The sequence below is a fragment of the Leptonotus elevatus genome, chromosome 2 (genome assembly GCF_054856555.1).
Source record: "Leptonotus elevatus isolate MCC_2025b chromosome 2, RoL_Lele_1.0, whole genome shotgun sequence".
Classification (NCBI taxonomy): Eukaryota; Metazoa; Chordata; class Actinopteri; order Syngnathiformes; family Syngnathidae; genus Leptonotus; species Leptonotus elevatus.
The window spans coordinates 43,709,332-43,730,993 of record NC_141240.1 but is presented as its reverse complement, the minus strand read 5'-3'; the positions used below and the strand labels follow the sequence as shown (position 1 = coordinate 43,730,993).

The following is a 21,662-nucleotide window of genomic DNA, read 5'->3' as shown; positions in this document are numbered from 1 at the left end:
AGGACTGACTTTATATTGTTTGTATGCATAAATGAGTTCTGGTTTCCTGGAATGTTTGTGGCGCTCGCTCACAGGCAAAAAGAATAAAAACTTTAGACCATCTCTTAAAATTAAAAGCAAGATATTTGCCTCCTACAAGAAACCCACCTACAAAAATCTGAAGAAAAATTACTTATTGATAAGAATTTTAGCCAAGCGTACTCTGCCCCTTATAACAGTAGACAAAGACGAGTCTGTATACTCATACATAAGAATTTACTCTTTACTCTAAATAATACAATAACAGACCCAGAGGGCCGATACATTATTATTCAGGTGACTATATTTAATAAAATATATACATTTGGTAATTTATATGCCCCTAATAATGATGATCCGGCCTTTTTCCAAGAATTTTTCTCTAAGCTGTTTGAATTAGCAGCGAACTCTACTATTATTATTGGAGGAGACTTTAACACAGTCTTAAATCCATTAATAGATCGTTCTAATAATACAACATGTATAAGACGATTACAATCTACAAAAGTAATAGGGGAATATATGGATGACTTTGGCCTCATCGACAGCTGGAGACTTAAAAACCCAAATAAGAAGGAATTTACCTTATTTTCCGCTGTGCACCGGTCTTTTTCAAGAATTTATTTTTTTCTTACAAATAACTCTAACGCTGATAAAACTGTTACAAAAATACATCCTATTATTATTAGCGACCATGCACCAGTCTCCCTTTCCCTACAAGTTGATTATACCTTTAAACCACCACCGACATAGCGTTTTAACATCTCACTGCTAAACGACGCAGAATTTGACAAAATTATAAGAAAAGAGTGGGCAGACTTTTTGGAAATAAATGACTCTCCAGACCTATCTCCATCTCTTCTCTGGGAAGCTGGGAAAGCAGTAATTAGAGGTAAAATGATATCATATTCATCTTATAAAAAGAAACAGGATCAAAAATTTGAAAAAGACTTGGAAGATAAAATTAAACAACTGACGGATGAGTACGCAATAAACCCAAATAACCAAATATGGACTGACTTACAAAATACAAAAATACAGTTAGACGATATGCTAACTAAAAAGACAGCGTTTATAATACAACAATTGAGATACAACAACTTTGAATATAATAACAAATCAGGTAAATTTCTTGCAAACCAACTTCAACGCAATCGGGAAAAATCGCTTATAACCGCTATTAAAGGGACAACTGGTGAATGTACACAATCACCAGAAGAAATTAATCACATTTTTTACAACTAGTATCACAACCTATACTCAGAAACTAACAAGCCTAACCCAGAGCATACTGAGGCATTCCTCAGTAGCTTAAATATACCTCAGTTAACTACTGAATATAAAGATATGTTAGATGCGGCACTTACTATAAACGAGTTGTACAGTGCTCTAGATAGTATGCCAAATGGCAAAGCACCTGGCCCGGATGGTTATCCGGCTATATTTTTTAAGCACTTCTGGTTAATGCTTGCTCCACTATTCTTAAGAGTAGTAACAGAAATTAAAACTAATGGTCACATACGCCCACACATGAATACAGCAGCAATTAAACTTTTATTAAAGCCAGAAAAAGACCCCACCCTACCATCAAGTTACTGTCCGATTTCACTAATTAACACTGGTATTAAAATTATCACTAAGGCTTTCGCATCTAGACTAGAAACAGTAATCCCGACAATCATTCATAGCGACCAATAATATTAGGAGGCTCTTTAACCTTATTAGCATGTCACAGCGGCATGATAAAAAGGCAGTTATTAAATCATTGGATGCAGAAAAAGCTTTCGACAAAGTTAACTGGTCCTTCCTCTTTGCTGTTTTAAATCAATTTGGCTTTGGGAAGTCATTTATTCACTGGGTGTCAGTATTATATGATTCTCCTAAAGCTACAGTTACTACTAATGGGATTATATCTCAGAGTTTTACTCTACAGAGAGGCACAAGACAGGGATGCCCACTGTCGCCTTTATTATTTGCAATATTTATTGAACCGCTTGCATTAGCTATACGCCAGGAAAGAAGGATTCAAGGAATTCACTCTGGGGTAACAGAACATAAAAGTAATCTATATGCCGATGATATTTTACTTTATTTAGAAAAGCCTGCTATTTCGTTAGGGGAACTAAATTCTCACAGTTATCAGATGATTCTATTAACTGGACAAAATCAACACTTCTACCTATTACAGAAAATTCATGGAACCCTGCAAGCCAGGACTACTCATTTCCTATAGGCAATTTAAGAATGTCTTTCTACGTCAGTTTGGGCTACTTATGCAAACTCCGTACAGGAGGTTAGCTTCACATATTATATATATAGAACTGCATACAAATCAAATTTTTAAATACTGCATAAAATAAGGACGGAATATTTTCGTTCGCATATCATCATTATAAACACAATGAAATATTGATAGGAGTTTTTGTTTATGATAATAATAATGATAGTAATAATAAAAAGTATTGTGTGAAAGTGTGTTAATGGTCGCCGTGAACTACATGAAATCAGAAAGACACAATGGAAGATAAGATCAAGAACATTGGTATGGAGGTAAATATGGTGCAAAAGTAACTTGTAAAAAAAAAAATATCTGTAAAAACCATGATTTGTACCTGTACAAATTTTTTTTTGCACTTGTAGAAAAAAGTGTAAATTTGTATCTGTAAAAGTTGTGATTTGTACCTGTAGAAATGACCACTTGTAGTCAAAGAAGTCGCCACGAGGAGTCACAAGTGTTTTTTCTGCTGCAGTCAAAGAAGTCGCCACTAGGAGTCACAAGTGTTTTTTCTGCTGCTGTCCAGTCACGTGACTTTTGCATCAAATCTCTCGCTACAAATGGTGCAAAACTGATTTGTACTTGTAGAGCACCGTGATTTGTACTCGTAGAAGAAGAGGGCGGGCTCTGGAGGATCCTCATTGGTTGAGAGACCGACAGTGGGTTGAACTCAAATGACGCCACGTTTTTATCATTAATATGCACAAATCCGAAATTCCAAACAAACAGAGTAGCCACACCAGTTTACACGTCATTTTGGAAGAAGAGGACGTCCCAGGCGTGAAAATGTCAACATGGTTCAATATATACGAACACCGTGTGGAACAGCTTAAACGTTGGTTGACATGCAGAGCACTCCAAGTGGGCAGAAAGAAAGACGTTTTAGTATGAGGGTAAGATTTATTGGAGGATCAAAGCTCGTAATCCGGTGCTAGCTAGCTCATCTCGTGTTGTTAATTGTCACGAAAACTGAACACATTGAAGTCACGATTTTCATTTCAGGATTTGAAGCCTACCTTTGGACTGTGACTTTCTGTCCTGAATGTATTTCCTTTTACCTGGGCCATTTGTATTGTCATAGCTGAGACAGTGTCAACATACGATCAATCACGATTTTTATTTCAAGATTTGAAGCCTACCAGTGTAAACATACGATCAATAGCTTGTACCTGTAAAAAAATAAAATAAAATCTAAAAATACCTCATAAACTGCTACTTAGTGCTTAGATGTGAAAATTGCTATAGAGCTACAGAACCCTATTGAATGTTTTACAAGATAACCAAAAGTGGACAGTACTCAGCTACTTGCGTTTGACTAACATTATATTCAAGTATCTGTACTCTTACTATCATAATAAAATGAAAACGAAACGTTTTTACTGCAAGTGAATCTTTAAGCCGCTACAGGTATTTGAACCTCAACCCTTTATCCTCTGTATTTAATCATTTGATTTTAAATATTACAATTTCTTGATAAATGTCAGTATTTTGCAATGTATGCTTTGCAAACAGTTAAAAAAAAAAAGGCTCTTAGACTCTTAAACATACACATTTGCCTTCAACACTGAAGCCAAATGAAAATAATGCAAATGGCTTCAGTGTTTTTTTCCCCTCTGAAATTGCCATACAGGTGCCGGTGAGTATGTTTTTTTTTAAAAGACTATAGAAAATGTCGTAATGGCTTATTTATCATTAGTTTTATCAGATAGCAGTTTGCTTGTTTTATTTAATCTCACTCAGCTTTTCACAATATTGTTTCTTGGGAGCCTAATTATGACACTTGCTTTGAAAAGTAAAAATCCTCAATAGAGACTGTAAAGTTTGACATTTAAAAGCATAGGTCATGTATTAAGATGGAAGTTCAAAGTTTGAGGCTCTTGGTCTTTTTTCTATTTTATATATGTGATGAGAATGTGTCTCCTATTCATTCTTCTCATGCTTTTTAAACAATAATTAGGAACTTCTTGAGGGAGGGTGGCGGGCTGTGAGGTCCAACGAGAAACCTGGACTATAAAAACTGTCCCCCATAAACGGCGGGACGGCAGTAGCTGTGGGGTTTTGGTATTAAAGGTGAAGATTTTAATGAACGGTCTCTGTAATGAACTTGTGTTGTTGCTGTTGTTGTTTGGAAGTAATATGTAACAGAATGCCTAAAATGCCATTACAGTTTGCGGAAGAAAATCTTTGCAAAAGAGATCTCATGCACACCCAGACCCACTCTGCTGAAGTTTTGCAAGTTCAAGCAGACATAGCATGTGCCCTCCTAGAAGTTGGAGGTCTGTGAAAGAGCTAAACGAGATATATATAGTGCATGGCAGTAATATAAAAAGTCGTTTGGTGTCCTGAAACTTTATTGGTCTTCTCACATAAAAGAACTCCCGATTGACTGCTTCAGTGTCTGTGTTGACTTTCAGCTGTCCAAAGAACCATCATGGATCATCCCCGGATCTGCTGCTGTGCTTCATCCTCTCTTGCCTTCATCATTGATGATCACTTATCCATATAGTTGTTGTTTTTGTTTTTGACCATAAAGCCTGTAAAACAGGGGTGTCAAACTCATTTTAATTCAGGGGCTATTTTCACTCAAATTTGATCTCACGTGGGCCAGATCAGTATGTCCGTGGCCCCAAAAGCTATAAATAATCATGACAAAGGGCCACAATACAGTACTATCAAGAGGAAAATGAGGGCCACCGGACCCAAAAACAAAGAGCTGACAGCAAGCATCAAGAAAGCCTGCGTGGGCTTCCAAGACCCCCAGGCAATGCCACCGCGCATTGAGGAAGTGATCAAGGCAAAAGGGAATTACTCAAGATTGACATATCGTCTTGAAAATATCATCCGCCCATCCATACTTTTTTTCGCATGCAAAACACTGGGACGTATGCATGGTGATTTCTTCACATTGTTTAAATTTTTTGACATGCTGTTTTTGTGGGTTTTATGAGCTGGAAGCCCAAATAATGTAAAGATAAACAAATGCCTGAAATCACTTGCGTTGCGGGCCCCGAATCTATAATCTATGAAAGTTTGACTTTGTAAATGGAATTACAGAAATGATTGAAATTTTCGAGGATATTCAGATTTGTTGGCAAGCAAGCACCTGTATGTTAAGTCAGATTTGGTTGCGCTGCAGAAGGTAATTGGAATTTCTCATCCCAACTGACTGTTAGTACTCATTCGAAAATATGAAAAAGAATTTGAGCTCTATTTGTTTTAAGCTTGCAATGAAGTATTGAGGCTAACAAAATAAGTTGTTTTAAAGTCAAGCAAACTATAATAATACTGCTGTTTTAATCTAGACCTCCCTCACACTTTCTCTCTTCGTTTCTCACCCTGGTTGCACTCTGGACGGTAGTGTGAAATACTAGCATTCGCGCAGCCAATCGGTGTATTAAGCACACGCACTATTATGGCACATATATTTAATATATTTATTGGAAATGTAGGTGTGGGAAAACCAGGAGGCGCTGGGAATCTGAACTAGCGTGAAGAACTGTTCGTTCACTCATCATTGGTCGTTATTTTTATTCGGATGTTGGAACAGACTACAACGGACAATACAATGTTGTGTTTTTTAACAGGTTGCTCTGTCTCCGATGTTTGTGTCCATTTGGATTAGCCAAAGAACGGAAGTTTGTCACATGTCTTTGTAAGACTGATTGAAGCCTTGGACTTTGTGTACTATAGCAATCAGGAGAACGCATGAAGGTGAAACCAAGTGGTCCGTTTGAAGGAGCATCGATGTCAGCTCAAACCATTCCAGAGACCTTGCTTTTAAGATATATATATATTTAAATAAAAATAAAAACTCACGACGCTAAATACTGGCCATCAGATTACTAAATGGCCTTTGGTAATCAGATTTAGTAAAGGCCCTGACTAATTTTCACTTTGTATAGTGTTGTTTCAAAGTAAATAAAGTTGATTGGCGCTGAACTCTGTGCGTCAGATGTCACGTGGGTGACGTCACGCCCGTCACCACACTGCGGCCTTTTAATCTACGACAGTTGACGTGTCCACTCGCAGAACCACTCGAGCCTTGAGCTGCGTGCGTGCGTGCGCGCGCGCGCGTGTGTGCGTCGGAATCTCCTCTCTGGTGGCCTGCCGGCATCGGGCAGGACTGCTTCTTCCTTCCTTGACGATGAGGACGAGGACGCCGGCCGCGCTCCTGATGCTCGTCCTGTTTTGTACAGGTGAGGTGAGATTCACTTTAGAGGAAATCACTCACGTGGAGCCTGCTCGTGGTGCTAACTTTGGACCTGTCGTTTTTTTCACATCCACTCGCGTGCTCTTGGAATCCATTTGGAGGGTTCGGAGTTCGATTCAGACAACTTCATTTATCCCACAAGGGGCAATTCATTTGTAGCTTCCCAGTCTGCACACCCATGTACAATCAGTCCATTAACGGATAAGTGAATGAGCAGCATACATCAAGACACACATCAAAGCATGGGACCCTAAATAATAAGAACAATAAAAACTGTTGAAGAAATAATTCACTCAATTATTCCTTTAGAATGTAAAATAACAATCATTTAAAATGAGCATGGTCTGCGTTTAGGAGCTTAATAGCAGAGGGAATAAAGGACTTTGAATACTGATTGGTTTTCCTTTGGGGCACTTTTAACGTCTGCCTGGAGGCATAAGAGAGAATTCCTGAGATGGGACATGATCATTTTGGCTAATAATTCTTCTTGCTAGCTTAGCTACTTGGTCTTCCCAAATTGTGCCCAAGTCTCTCTGACAAGCTCCAATAATCTTGGAACACGCTTTGACAATGCTGTTTAAGATATTCTTGTCTGTGTCAAACACACGCCGCCTACTCTAAGGCAAACTTCAAAATAAAGCTGGCCAAATAATACATTGACACCAATGCAACAGCCTTGCCGGATTTGACTTTGAAGTCTGCCTACATGGTGGCGTGAACGCGAGCTTGACTACTTCCCTTTGACATTTTGGCCTGCATTATCGACGTTTTTATTGAAATTACATATTTTCTACCACCATTATCGTAATGCCACCCCGACAGTATATTAAATAGCTAATTTAGGACACGAAGAAACCACAAGTTAATTACGCCGTCATTGCACGATATGGTACAATTCTCCGGCGTTTGTAATCCATTCTCCCTGTTTAAACGAAGGGAATGTGCCTTAAATTGCACTTGGATGTATTTTTCATTCTTAAAAACAAATAAATGGAACTTTGCCTTCATTTATAATTATTTTATAAAACACTAGCTTTAAAAAATAAAATATTCAAAATGTCCAATATGACCATTTGGATTTTAGGAACACAACTTCAAGTGCAATATAACTTAAGGCAGGATACCTTGTTATTTTATACAGCACCATGTATAAAAAAAAGAAAAGTATGCATCTCGTCTTATATTGCACTTAAAGTTGTGTTGCTACATTTTGAGTATTTTTTTTTTTAATGTAATGGGCAAAAGTATTTTATAAAAGTCAGACAAAGTTCTATTGATCTGATTTCAGTTTGCTTGCAACCATTGTTTAACGGCTTTCAGCCGACTTTCAGCCGACTTTCAGACGACTTTCAGCCGACTTTCAGACGACTTTCAGACGACTTTCAGACGACTTTCAGACGACTTTCAGACGACTTTCAGCCTTAAGTGCCAAAACGACAGGTACTTTTTAACTGTCCTAATGGAGTTTTTAGGCAAAAAAACAAAAACACCATTGCAAAGCTCGAGAAGACGGAAGTGTATGCTTGTAAACCTCCGTTCACTCTTCCCAATTTCCAGACAGAAAAGGAAGATCCAAACGTACTTAAAAGAGGCTAAAATGGAAACATTTCTTTCATTTATTTTGTCAATATCCTGAAACCGAGGGAACGGACAGAAGCAATCACGAGGCTTGCCAGCGGACGTACGTGTAACCAAACTAATGGAGTGACGGCCATTTATGAACCTGCTTCTATCCCCAAATGACCCCCTCAGCGATGGAGCTGGAATCGAAAATGCTTTCGAACCAAACATACTTGTAGGCTAAATGCTACAAGCATAGCATTCTCCCCCTTCCCCATAATGCCATGGGGTGTATTGACTTGTGCATGCGCAAGGCAATTGTGCTAATATGTCAGAATAATCTCCAAAAGTGTCACCAGCCGATGGGAGGTCAACATGCGATATGGCCAACGGGTGGGACCGGCACGGCTCCAGCTGCTACAAGAAGATGAAGGCCTTCAACGGTTGGCTGGGGGCCCGTCACCACTGCGTCTGGGAAGGCGGCGACCTGGTCTCCATCACCTCGGCGGACCAGGAAACCTTCGTCAAGGAGCAAATGGGCTACGAAACGCTGTTCTGGATCGGACTCTCCAATCTGGTGAGACGGAAGCGCAAGAGTCTACTCTCTGCTGGTATGCCATTGACAACCGGGATTGGTCTCCACAGAAATGCGACAGGGCCTTGTGTCAATATGAAGCGGGAAGAGAGACTCTGACGTGGTCCAACGCCCGCGTAACGGCGACCTACGCCAACTGGGCCGGAGGTCATGTCGGAAGGTAAGAAGCTCACGTCCTGGCGTCCTTTGATTGTCAGGCGGGACAACATCAAGATTTTGGAACCCGTTTCCAAAATGTGACAAGGAAGAAAAAGGCTTTTGTTGACTTTTCATCAGAAAGGAGAGAAAAGTCTCCCAATTTGTCCCGTTTGTCAGATGCGTGTCTCGCTTTCCACCACTTCTCCCGACAGCTCCAGAACTGAGTCCTGCACGTACGTCCTCAATGGCAGTTGGAGACACGGCCTGTGCACATTCCCGTTGACGTACATGTGCGAGCGGTCGCTGAACGGTAAACCTGCATGTCCGCCATGTTGACTTTGAAAGGAGAAAAGTGCAATCGTGTCGTCTTCCTGCAGACTGCCCGGACGGACGGATGTGTTCCTACAAAGACTACGGTTACGGTTACAATCGAGTGGACAGTGCGTCTCGGCAACGCTTTTTTTATTTACATTTTTTATACTTGCACCGTCTCGTCACGGTTTTCTAACCAAAAGTTTGTTTGTGGCTTCAGCTTTCGACTGCAACCCTGGCGGCTTCCTGTACGGTGACTCTTGCTATTATGTTGGGGACTCGCGTAAAACTTGGCAGGCAGCTGAGGACTTTTGCCAAGCACGGAAAGGTCACCTGGCCAGTGTCCACTCAGAGCATGAGGCTAAGTTCTTGTCTGGTGAGTGTCAACCGACCAACCGACCGACCGACCAACCAACCGATGATGCCAGCTGTAGTCCCACAATGCTTCACAGCATTCATGGGCGCAGATGGCATTGTGGAGGATGGGGGGGTTTAAGGTTGGATTTGGTGCAAGCCAGTGGTGTAATCCAGGGTATACGCGGGTATATCCATTTCTTTTTCAGTCAGTATTGAGTATAGCCGCTTGTAATTCCCCCCGTGATGCACACCGTTCAGCCATGGCCTACCGCCCCCTGCCGACACTGATTAGATTGGCTAACTTTTGGCATGAGGACTGATGAGCCAATCAGAGGCAGAGTAGGGCGGGTCATGTCCAGGAAAACTATCCTTCAACAGTGACCCAGAAATGTGGCTCAGGTGAACTGATTTGCCCTCGTACACGGGATACTTGATCATGTTCCTGGGATGGACGCTGCCGGTTACACACTAACCAAATGCTCTAGTTAAGTTTAACAGTTGCTATAGGCTGGTACTTGGTTTTGAAGTATCGGTCAATTAAAACACAAGAATGGGGACAAATAGTTGAAGATTCCGCACAAAACAGTACTGAAGTCTCACAACAGTTTTTCACTATTTTTGTTGATTATTCACTAGGGCTGGGACGATCCACTTCTGTCACGATCCAGTCGGGATCCTGGTAAATGTGGGATCATCATCCTGCCAGGATGGCCCATTTTTCACTCAAACTCAAATTCAGGAAAGTGATATTAGCATGCATTTTCAATTTCATCTGCAGCCATGCTTTATACATTGCATTTTAAGCTGCACCTACTTTGTGTGGGGCATTCCAGGGAACCACAGATTACAGGGGGTGGGAGGGAATCTGTTTGTGTTTTGGATTTTCCTAGTGTTTGTTCTCTTTCTTTCTTTCTTTTTTATGTGTTGCATTCAAAGTATGAAAGGTGAAATCAAGATTTGATGGATTGATTGATCCTTCCATCTGTTTTGGAAATTCAGGGGGAAAAACAAATTGCAAGACATGTTGATCATGGACACTTGGAAGTTGTAACGCACCTGTCTTGTTCTGAGCGTGGCTTTCCCATGGATCAAGAGCGGGGCGCCTCGCCGTTGGGCTGGTGCTGTGGCAGGCCGATTTGACCTCCTGGCGAATGCCGGTGCAGACGACCCGTTCCCTCGCGTGCAGCCCACGTCGCGGCTGCTGAGGTGGCCGCCTCCAAGCCTCTCCCGCGGAGTTGAAATGTATTACTAAAGCGGCGGCTGTCGGTGAAGGACGGTATATTCAAGCCGCGGCCCCAGGGGACCACTTTGAAACCTGGACGCTGGCGAATCCCTCACACCGCCGACTGCCTCGCTGACCACCTGCTGAATTTAAGCACATTACTAAAAGGAGAGGAAAAGAAACTGACCAATAGCAGTGAGTGAAGAAGGAAAGCGCCGTTTGTCTTTGTTTGAGTTGCCTCTAAACTGCGGTGGCGCAATGCTGCTCCCCCTCTGGGATTGGCAGATTAACATATAGCTGGCTACTTGTAATGCAGCCTCGCTGCACGGCGGATGCGCTGCGCCTGCACGGCAATGTATGCTATCAATTAAGTATCGCGATACCACTTAATGGATCGATACTGCCGATCGTGTGAGCAAGTATCGCGATGTATTGCCAAACGATATTTTGTCCCAGCCCTATTATTCACTAAATATGGTCATTTCTTTTATAACATATACTTTGTTTGCCTCATGATAAATACATTTGACATGATTTCAGGTTGCTTGTGTTATCAAACTGTCCTTAACAAGTCATGATGACTTCATTATTGTGAGCAAGTACAAATAACAGATTTTTAATTCTTACATGTCATTGTTTTTAAAAGAAAGCCAATTGAGAGTATACCCACTTCACCACTGGTGCAAGCTCTTAATTCCAACTCTCAGTGGAACTTGAACATAGCGTCGCACACTGTAAAAAATGAGGTGTAAGGCCGAGTCACTCTCACGATCCAAGATTGACAACCTCCACAGACCGAAACGGCCAACGGCCTTTCCTCTTCTTCGCTCACATTTGCATGGAATAATGAACCAACTGGTTTTCATTTTTAGATCATCAACTTTTTTTTCTCCTTTTTCTTTTGACTTAAACTGCTTGTCAGCAAACTATTTTCCTCTGAAACTGAGATTTTAGACAAATCTCTCCCCATCGATTTTGGTCAATGGAACTAAAGTGACGTCAGACCCACAATAGCGATTTTGTCGGCTAAATAAATAGCACAGTTGAGTAAGCCTGGTTTGTTAATACGTGATCAGTAGGAACGGCAAATCAGTCAGGCCGTCAGCATCAAAGTGTGCACAGTCCATCAATCCATTTTCGGAACCGCTAATCCTCACGAGGGTCGCGCTGAAGCCTACCGCAGCTGTCCACGGACTGTAGTGTTTGCGCCTTTGTAAAGTAATCAGACGGCTGGAGCACTTTGCCGCTGCTAGCTAGCGCGGCTAGCTTGCTGCTTGCTGTTGGTAGCTCGCTGTTAGATAGCAGTCGCCGCTAAACGCTGGCAACAAAGCGCCGTACAATATAACGTCATCATAATTATGTCTTAGCGCTCTCAACTGGAGCTTGAACATGACTTCAGGACTAAGCTGTGTTACTGACGTCTGTCGCAACAGTTTGGGGCATTTCTATTGCCGTTGTTCACAAACTCTGAATAGACGAGCACGTCGTCAGCCCTTATACCGCGACGACATGCTTTCGGAAACAACTTCAAAATAAAAGCGCTGCAATGCATTGATCTACTTATACTACGTGGTAAGGTAAGGTTTATTTTGAAATTGGGTTTCTCTCAGCGTTGGCCCCGTGTACTGTCATTCATACTGCCGTTAGCTTTGACTATGAATATCTTGCCGCGTGTCCGAGGCAGAAATGACGAGGACTCGTTACAGCTGTATTATTAATAATTGTTTTTGTACAATTATGCCAACTTTGCAATTGTGGAGGGTAATATACCAAATCGTAATTGAATTTCGATTAATTGCACAGCCCTAGTTGAGGCAAACGCAAAGTTACGTCGTGGCCTTCAAGTTCGGTCTATGGAGGACAGTTTCGTCACGTACTGTATGACTAAAGTTGATCAAGTGCAGTTGTTTTTTAATGATTATTGTATAGCCCAAATTTCAAGTATGACAGAATTGCGTAATAGGTTTTTATTATGTACACCCCCCAGCCCAGTTCCAAAATCCCATATGTGCCCCTCAAGTTGGATGCTCTTCTTTTGCTAACGCTCTTGTTGTGCTTTTCCTCAAGATCACTTTGGACCACGTCATGCCATAGGACTCCGTAGGAACAACAGCAAGTATGAGTGGAGTGACGGAACACCTACTGTAAGTGAACTTTTGCCCATTAAATAATAATATTAAAAAATCAACTCAATGTCGTTTTAGGATATGATGGGATAGGAACACAACTTTTAAGTGCAACAAGAAGCAGATACATTTATATTTTATACCTGGTCCATGTAAAAAATAACAAGGTATTAATGGCTTAAAGTTATTTTCCTAGAATTTGAACATCAATATTTGACAAATGAAGACAAAGTTCTGTTATTCCATTCTTCCCATGGGCTCACCACCGGTGAGAGGGGCCAAAGGGGTCGGATGCAGAGTGGGTTGAGCGGCAGCCAAGGGCGGGGACTTAGGCGGACTGCAGTTCAATGATCGACCTTTTTTAGACTTTGTCATCAGATTTGTGGCCGCATGTTTTGGACACTCGGGTGAAGAGAGGGGCGGAGCTGTCGACTGATCACCACCTGGTGATGTGTTGGCTCCGATGGTGGGGAAGATGCCCGTCAGACCTGGAAGACCCAAACGTATTGTGAAGGTTTGCCGGGAACGTCTGGCGGAATCTCCTGTCAGAATGAGTTTCAACGGCCACCTACGGCAGAACTTCTCCCTTGTCCCGGAGGAGGAGGGGGACATTGAGTCAGAGTGGGCCACGTTCTGCGCCTCCATTGTTGAGGCGGCCGATCGGAGCTGTGGCCGTAAGGTGGTAGGTGCCTGTCGTGGCGGCAATCCTCGAACCCGCTGGTGGACACCAGCGGTAAAGGATTCCGTCAAGCTGAAGAAGGAGTCCTACCGGGCCTTATTGGCCTGTGGGACTCCGGAGGCAGCTGACAAGGTACCGGCTGGCCAAGTGGAACGCGGCTTCGGCGGTCGCTGAGGCAAAAACTCGGACATGGGAGGAGTTCGCTGAGGCCATGGAAAATGACTTCCAGACAGCTTCGAGGAAATTCTGGTCCAAAATCCGGCATCTCAGGAAAGGAAAGCAGTGCACCATCAACACTCTGTATAGTGGAGATGGGGTGCTGCTGACCTCGACTCGGGACGTCGTGAATCGATGGGGAGAATACTTCGAATACATTCTCAATTCCACTGACACGTCTTCCTTTGAGGATGCAGAGTCTGGGGACTCTGAGGTGAGCTCTCCTATCTCTGGGTTTGAAGTCACTGAGGTGGTTGGAAAGCTCCTTGGTGGCAAGACCCGGGGGTGGATGAGCTCCGGCCAGAGTTCCTAAAGGCTCTGCTGGATGTTGTGGGGCTGTCGTGGTTGACACGCTTCTGCAACATCGCGTGGACATCGGGGACAGTGCCTCTGGATTGGCAGACCGGTGTGGTGGTCCCCCTTTTTAAGAAGGGGGACCGGAGGGTGTGCTCCAAGTATAGAGGGATCACACTCCTCAGCCTCCCTGGTAAGGTCTATTCAGGGGTGCTGGAGAGGAGGGTGCGTCGGGAAGTCGAATCTCGGATTCAGGAGAAGCAGTGTGGTTTTCGTCCAGGCCGTGGAACAGTGGACCAGCTCTACACCCTCGGCAGGGTTCTCGAGGGTGCGTAGGAATTCGCCCAACCAGTCTACATGTATTTTGTGGATTTGGAGAAGTCGTTCGACCAGGACCCTCGGTGAGTCCTGTGGGGAATGCTTCGAGAGTATGGGGTACCGAGCCCCCTGATACAGGCTGTTCGGTCCTGTACGACTGGTGTCAGAGTTTGGTCCGCATTGCCGGCAGTAAGTCGGATTTGTTTCCAGTGAGGGTTGGACCAAGGCTGCCCTTTGTCTCCGATTCAGTTCATAACTTTTATAGGCAGAATTTCTAGGCACAGCCGAAGCATTGAGGGGGTCCGGTTTGGTGGCCTCAGTATAGCATCTCTTGTTTTTTGCAGATGATGTGGTGCTGTGGCTTCATCAAGCCGTGATCTCCAACTCTCGCTGGAGCGGTTCGCAGCCGAGTGTGAAGGGGTTGGATAAAGATCAGCACCTCCAAATCCGAGACCATGGTCCTCAGACGGAAAATGGTGGAGTTCCCTTTCTGGGTCGGGGATGAGATCCTGCCCCAAGTGGAGGAGTTTGGGTAGCTTGGGGTCTTGTTCACGAGTGAGGGCAGGATGGAGCGGGAGATCGACAGCCGGATTGGTGCAGCGTCTGCAGTGATGCGGACTCTGTATCGGTCCGTTGTGGTGAAGAAAGAGCTGAGCCGTGAGGCGAAGCTCTCGATTTACCAGTCGATCTACGTTCCTACACTCACCTATGGTCGCGGGGCCCGTGACCAAAATAACAAGATCCCAGATACAAACAGCCGAAATGAGCTACCGCCGTAGGGTGTCCGGGCTCTCCCTTAGAGATAGGGTGAGAAGCTCGGTCATCCGGAAGGGACTCAGAGTCATCTGGTTCGGCTGCCTCCTGGACGCCTCCCTGGAGAGGTGTTCCGGGCATGTCCCACCAGCGGGAGTCCCCGGGGACGACCCAGGACACATTGGACAGACTATATCTCTCGGCTGGCCTTAGAACGCCTTGGGATCTCGCCGGTGGAGCTGGTTGAAGTAGCTGGGGACAGGTTAGTCTGGACTTCTCTCCTTAAAGCTGCTGCCCCCGCGACCCAACCTCGGATAAGCGGCAGAAGATGGGATGGATGGATAGATGGAAAGTTCTATGACGTTTTTTTTATTTTTATTTTTTATAATGAAAAAGACAAAGTGCAATTTAAGGCACATTCCCTTCCTTTACACATGGAGAGTGAAATACAAGGTAGCATAGGCCCAGGATATTGAAAAAGTAAGGAAAGCAAGCCAGTCGGTGTCACTCATTACTGTTGCCAGCCCTTTTTTGCACTTTAGGGCCACCGTACCAGCCAGGCATTAATGCTAACACTAGCTGCTAGCCACTAACGTCGGAGACTTGCGGCGCATCATACAATTGACGACGTAATTAAGTAGCGGTTTTTAGCATCCTAAATTAGCGATTAAATATACTTTGATATGTAAGCCAACACATCGAAAAAGGAAGTCAAGCTGGCGGTCACGTCGTTTTTACTGCTAAACAAAAGCCCACCAAGGCTATTGCACTGGCGTCAATGTATTGTTTGATAAAGCTTATTTTTTAAGTTAGCCTTGGTGTAGGCGGCGTGTTGCGTTGTGTATGTTTCCAGCTTCATTGGCATGTCTGGATGACGGGGTAAATCCATTATGTGCTTTGCGCTGGTGTGCCGTCATTTATTGATGCTGCCGTTAGTGTATCGATGTATTTATTGCAACAAAAAGCACAACAATATATTGCAATATCGATTTTTTTCTCTTTACCCCTAGCGACGACATATATTTAAAGTGTGAAAAAGTATAAATAAAGAATTACAAAAAAAACAACCAATTACATTTCCCTTCTGGCCTTGGCAGCTCGCCACTTCAGGGACTTTGCAGTCAGTGGTGAGTTCGATATGGACACCTCAGAACAAATTGTACAAAGTGTCCTACCCCGTGCACCTACAGATCTACGCTATCCGTGTAGGGTCAATATTAAATACGAATGAATATACAAGTCAGTATTCTCAAGAAAAGAATCATTAAAGTTGTTTAGGAGGAAATTCGGTGAGTGCAACATCAAATGCGCTCAAGTCACGTCTGCCATGTCGTCCACAGGACTGGATGCGTTGGTTTTGGGATGAAGACAAAATCGTAGATGGGGATTGCGTATTGCTGTATAATTGCGTATTGCTGTATAATGGAGAATTTCTGGACGTCGACTGCAACTACAATCAGTCATTCATCTGTAAAAACGGTACGTCAGAAACGCAGCCTTTGCACTTTGCTCTCTAGTATCTGATCCCTCTCGCATCCTTGCAGAAAATATCCGAAGGTCTCGTCCTCTTCTTCGGCCGCCAGGTGGGCGTCCTACCCTGCAGTCAACACGTATGCGGTCTCGGCACATGTGCCCTCAAGTGACTCGGTCTAGCTTGCAGGCTGGAGTGACAAGTGTGGCTGGTGGTGGGTGGACAACCCCTCCAACGACTTCTGCTACCTGATGGGCCGCAAGCCCACCAAGACCTGGAAGGAGGCGCGAGACGAGTGTGTCCGCCGCCGAGGCGACCTGCTCAGCATCACCGACTCACACGAGCAGGCCTTCATACAAGGTACGCTGTCTGCCCGCCCTTCCGTCCGTGTGTCTGGTCGCCATCGGCAGTGTTGGGTTAGTGTTTAGGATACCATCCAAAACAAAGTGAAGCGTGTCTCCTTCCCACATCAACATAAGTGCATTGCACCATAAAGATAACGGAAGTGAACCCCAGGAAGAGTCCTTGGAAAACCTGGGTTACCCAGAATCTTATTTCTGTATAAAAGGAAAATGGTAATAGAGATTGATAAAAATAATAATAATCCAACATTGGAGCCATTACTAAAGTTTTGGGACTCCAGCAGACCACAATGAGAGCCATTATCCACAAATGGTGGAAACCGACAACGGTAGCCAACTTTCCAAGAGTGGCTGGCTGGCCAACCGACCAAAATGACCAAAAACATCCAAAGAACTGCAGGGCTCCCGAAATTCCCGATGGCCACCCAATGATGATTGTCTTTTTTTTTTTTTTATTCCAGCAGTTTTTCTCCATGAACGTCATCTCTCACTCTCTGTTAGACGCACACACGATGCAATAAGTTGTTTGTCAGCTGCGTCAATGACTTGCTCCTATTTTGCCTTGGATCCAAAGGTCTCTTGGCATTTCTGCCGAGCGCACCCTCTCTGTGGTTGGGCGCATACATCACCATCGCTGAAGACGGCGGCAAGTGGACTGATGGATCCCCGTTTAGTTACGTCCACTTAAATGCAGGTCAGTCTAAAACCCGGCCGATGTTTGACAGCGTGGAGGAAGGGAGGAGTGTTCAGTATCTGTCGCCTCCTTCCAGATAATCCTGGTGACCCCCCTGGTGGATGCTGTCTTTCCTTACTCACTGCCAACGGCCGCTGGAAAGTTGACGACTGCCAGAAAAAAAGCGGCTACATCTGCAAGAGAAGAGGAAAAGGTCAGATGTGTGACACGCGGCCGATTCTCATGGCGTGTTGATGCCCATCTTTGGCTTTTGTCCTGCAGGAAAAACTCCAGAACCTCCACGGCCTCATGACGGTAAGTCTCTTTCAATGGTGACTTGAAAAGAGACAGAAATGACAAGATGGTTCTCTCGCAGGCTTTATGGAACGCCTTGTCTGCCAGAACTCGCCCCCCAAACTCTGGTGTCTGGGTGAAGATCAGGATGAAAGGGTCATCCGCATCCAGTCGGCCTTTTACGGACGAAGGAGTGGATCCGTTTGTCCAGCCGTCGGAGGATCCAACGGTAAGATGCGAAAGTCCACGAGCAATCTTCAAGGTGCTTCGTCTTATCATGTGAGGGTTCAGTTCTTGTTATCCCAAAATGTGAACGAGTTGGAGGAGTTTGGTTTGTCAAAGACGTTCAGTTGCAACGCCGGCCGTGGTCCCGGGAACATCAACTGGGCTTAAGAGGTGTGTTGTGACTTGCAGGGAGCTGCACAGTGGAAGGAGTCCTCTCTCACTACAGGAGACATTGTGACAAGCGTCGCAAGTGCCACATTGAGCTTTTGAAGGAGAAGACCTGCCCTGCCGTCTCCAAATACCTGGAGATGGTCTACAGCTGTGAAGAGAAGGGTGGGCTTCACGTCTCACTGTCTGCTGTTGGTCTGTTGAAATGCAAAACAATCGATAAGTCTGAACAATCCCCAAAAGAAGGAATCTGCCGAGGGGCAGATGGCCAGGGCCAGACATTTATTGAATAAGGCCCTTAAGCATCTGTTTGGCACCAATATGACTTTTGGTTGTCTGCAGTGTGTCTTGACAGTCTGGGCGTCGCAAACAGAAGCATCGCAGACTGGCAGTTTAAAGCCTCCTCCTCTATGAGCGCCTTCACCCCCGAGAAAGCCCGCCTGAACGGGAAGTCCTGCTGGAAGCCGTCAGAAGATGGTATGTAGTAAATTGAGAGCTATCCCGCCTTCCGTGCTGGCAATTTGGTGTCCTGAGGGATCTAATGTCCGCCTCCTCCAGCCAACGGCAGCTGGATCCAGGTGGAACTCGATGACATGACAAAGGTTACGGGGATCGTGACCGAGGGCTGTTCTGAGTACTGGGGCTTCAAACTGGAGATGAAGCTGAGTGTTGATGGGAGAACTTGGGCTACGCACCCAGACGGGCAGGTGAGCGGGCGGCCAGTCAAGTGTTGAGTATTTAACCTCTAAACTCCTTGTTTAGGATTAATTAGCCACCACAGGGCACAGTCTTCAGTTCAACTCAACCATTTAATCAACTCAAAATGCAGCCTTATTTGCATGGGCAGATTTACAGTTTGTCGTCATTTACTACTTGCACGCTGCAGGCTGAATGATGAACGGAGGACGGAAAAACAGGAAGCGGAAATACGGCGCGGCCTTTCAAATGAAAAGCATACGTTTCACAATAAGACAACCGGTTTTCAGCCTCGTCGTCCAAACTGTTGTCATGAAATGCAAAAATGGAGATGTTCTATTTGTAGTTTATCGGCGGGGGAACTCGCGTGTTTGGCACACCCGTGTCCACAAAGTACATCCGCATTCTACCGCTGGAGGTGGGTGTTGACTTCGGCCTTCGCTTTGACATCTTAGGATGCGCGCTTGACGGTGAGCAAGACGAGACGTCACCGCTATCATTGCTGGGAAAAACAACAACAAACGTGCTTTATGTTCATCTTGTGTCCGACAGATGCGGCACCCTGCAACAGAAAGTTCAACAGCCTCCACTTCACCAATTGGAAGATGTGAGACACACTTGACACGACGTTTCATGACGAGGTTGATTTCACCCCATCCATGTCTTCTGCTAGGTTCCACTGTCCACCAGAATGTGCCAATGCCAACCACAAAGTCTTTGGAACGTTGATCTACGACGAGGTACGTGCTCGCATGACCCGCTAGTTGATTTCTTGGTGACTGTGACTTTGTGTGAGTGCAGGATAGAGATTGACCTATGTGGGGCCAATACCGATTATTGGTAGTCAGACAGGCCGATAACCAATATTTGTAGCCGATATTTATGTTCACTATTCACTTTCACTAATATTGGAATAGAAAAAAACCTCCAATGATATGCCAACTTTGCAAAAAGATTGGAGGTATTTTTTCCCCATCTTTGTCTATAGACTATTGCATTCACTGTAAAATAAATAAATAAATAAAATTAAAATTAAAATCCTGTTGTATTGGATTTTTTCCCGTTTTATTTTTTATATATATATATATATATATATATTATAAAAAATATTCAAAAAGAAAAAAAATCTGAAAAACAGAAACACAGGGAGGAATTATTTACTGAAACGGAAAATTAAAAAAAAATACTCAAACCCAACACACAATAACAGAAATTGCTTCGAATTTTATTTTTTATTTTTCCTAAGTAAACAATACTTTTCCGTACTAGACATGCATAACAAAAAGTTCAGGGACCTCCCAGAGTCATTAGTCCATCTTAAAAAGTTAAACAAAAACTGAAAATATCAATAAATGCTTCCCTGAAGTTTTAAATGAATCTATTATCAGCCATAGGATTCTTCAAAAAGGCCGACGCCGATATTCGTCAAACTGCTGAATATCCGAGCTAATAATCCTTACCTCGTACAGGACTCCAGTATCTGCGCGGCTGCAATTCACGCTGGTGTCATTCGGAACGAGGTCGGAGGAGATTGCATCGTGATGAGGGCTCCGGAACCGAAGGTCTACGAGGGCTCCACCAGGAACGGGATCACCTCCAGACAGTGAGTGGCTAACTTCTCAAGCTTTTAACAAACATGCACTAAAATGTCAAAATAATGACCAGGACATGCAGACGGCATTAGTAGGTAGCCGTTCATACGGTTTGCCAGCAAGAGGGGGCGGGGGGAGTTGATTTGGCAAGAGGCCCATCTAATTATGCCTTTCATCTCTGCAGTTACGACGGCCCGACAGCTTTGGCCTTCACATTTGCAGAAGGAGGTGAGAACTTCTAAACCATTCCTTCATGTTACCAGATCAACTCTTAGTGACTGCTAAACCCACACGGAAACTCACCTGCAGAGCTGAGATGCCCGGAACCTGACTGGGGCGAATTTGTGGGCTTCTGTTACAAAACTTTTGAGGACAAAAAGACGTGGGCCCATGCCCAACACGCCTGCAGGGGTCTTGGTGCCGAACTGGTGTCCATCCGCTCCAAGGTGGAGCAGGCGTGGGTGAAAAGGGCCTCCAATTTGGGTGAGCATCCCAAGATTCAACTCTGTAGAACTACCAGATAGGTGGAATATCTGAGAACCGGATGAGAGATCTGTTCAATCCCATCCGTCCTTTGCAGACATCAGCGACATGTGGATCGGACTCAACGACCTGGTAGATCTGGGCAGATTCTTGTGGTCAGACCGCCAAAACGTGACCTTCACCCACTGGGCCCCGGGAGAACCCAACAACCGTGTCGGCCTCGCCGAGGACTGCGTGGCCATGTCGCGAAGGGTGCGTGCAGGAAGGAGCAGTTGGAAGAACACCCGCACCATTCACTGAAATGGATCTCTGGTGTCTTTCAGACTGGAAGATGGAAGCAGATGTCCTGCGCGCAAGTCAACGGCTTCATGTGCAAGATGGCCACAGCGCATTATGGAATTAGTCAACATGTTGATTTAACAAAATGAAATTCAAATGAAAACGCGTAAAAAAACAAAAAGGGCGATGTTGTCCTTGTTTTAAAAAACAACCCCTAGCAACAACCACCCTTTCCTGGATCTTCACAGAAGAAAGAAAACAAAGAGTCTGGAAATAAATGATCACATAACTCTCTGGCAGTCTGGGTTTTTCGCAGAAAAAAAAAGTCTGGAAAAAATAAATACAA

General features: G+C 44.3%; 1 protein-coding gene across 1 annotated transcript; it reads left to right on the top strand.

Moving 5' to 3' along the window:
* Positions 1–6,311: 6,311 nt before the first annotated feature.
* On the top strand, positions 6,312–21,610 carry LOC147180149 (macrophage mannose receptor 1-like). The gene is made up of 25 exons (XM_086069335.1): positions 6,312–6,489; positions 8,414–8,640; positions 8,709–8,818; positions 9,009–9,106; positions 9,174–9,236; positions 9,329–9,484; positions 12,755–12,831; positions 16,414–16,552; positions 16,618–16,656; positions 16,734–16,904; positions 17,481–17,600; positions 17,677–17,793; positions 17,862–17,894; positions 17,956–18,102; positions 18,288–18,431; positions 18,609–18,743; positions 18,825–18,973; positions 19,309–19,432; positions 19,515–19,569; positions 19,636–19,702; positions 20,432–20,565; positions 20,739–20,782; positions 20,864–21,037; positions 21,135–21,289; positions 21,361–21,610. Exons 1-25 carry the CDS (start codon positions 6,438–6,440, stop codon positions 21,463–21,465), a joined length of 2,835 nt encoding a protein of 944 aa, XP_085925461.1. The 5' UTR covers positions 6,312–6,437; the 3' UTR covers positions 21,466–21,610.
* Positions 21,611–21,662: the final 52 nt, after the last annotated feature.

What these genes read in the sequence shown, in the direction of transcription:
- LOC147180149 (XM_086069335.1), top strand. Translation starts at nt 6,438, where the DNA reads ATGAGGACGAGGACGCCGGCCGCGCTCCTGATGCTCGTCCTGTTTTGT. An exon ending in CTACGCACCCAGACGGGCAG is followed by an intron (nt 18,974 to 19,308) that starts GTGAGCGGGCGG and finishes TTCTATTTGTAG; the next exon opens with TTTATCGGCGGGGGAACTCG. An exon ending in CACTTCACCAATTGGAAGAT is followed by an intron (nt 19,570 to 19,635) that starts GTGAGACACACT and finishes GTCTTCTGCTAG; the next exon opens with GTTCCACTGTCCACCAGAAT.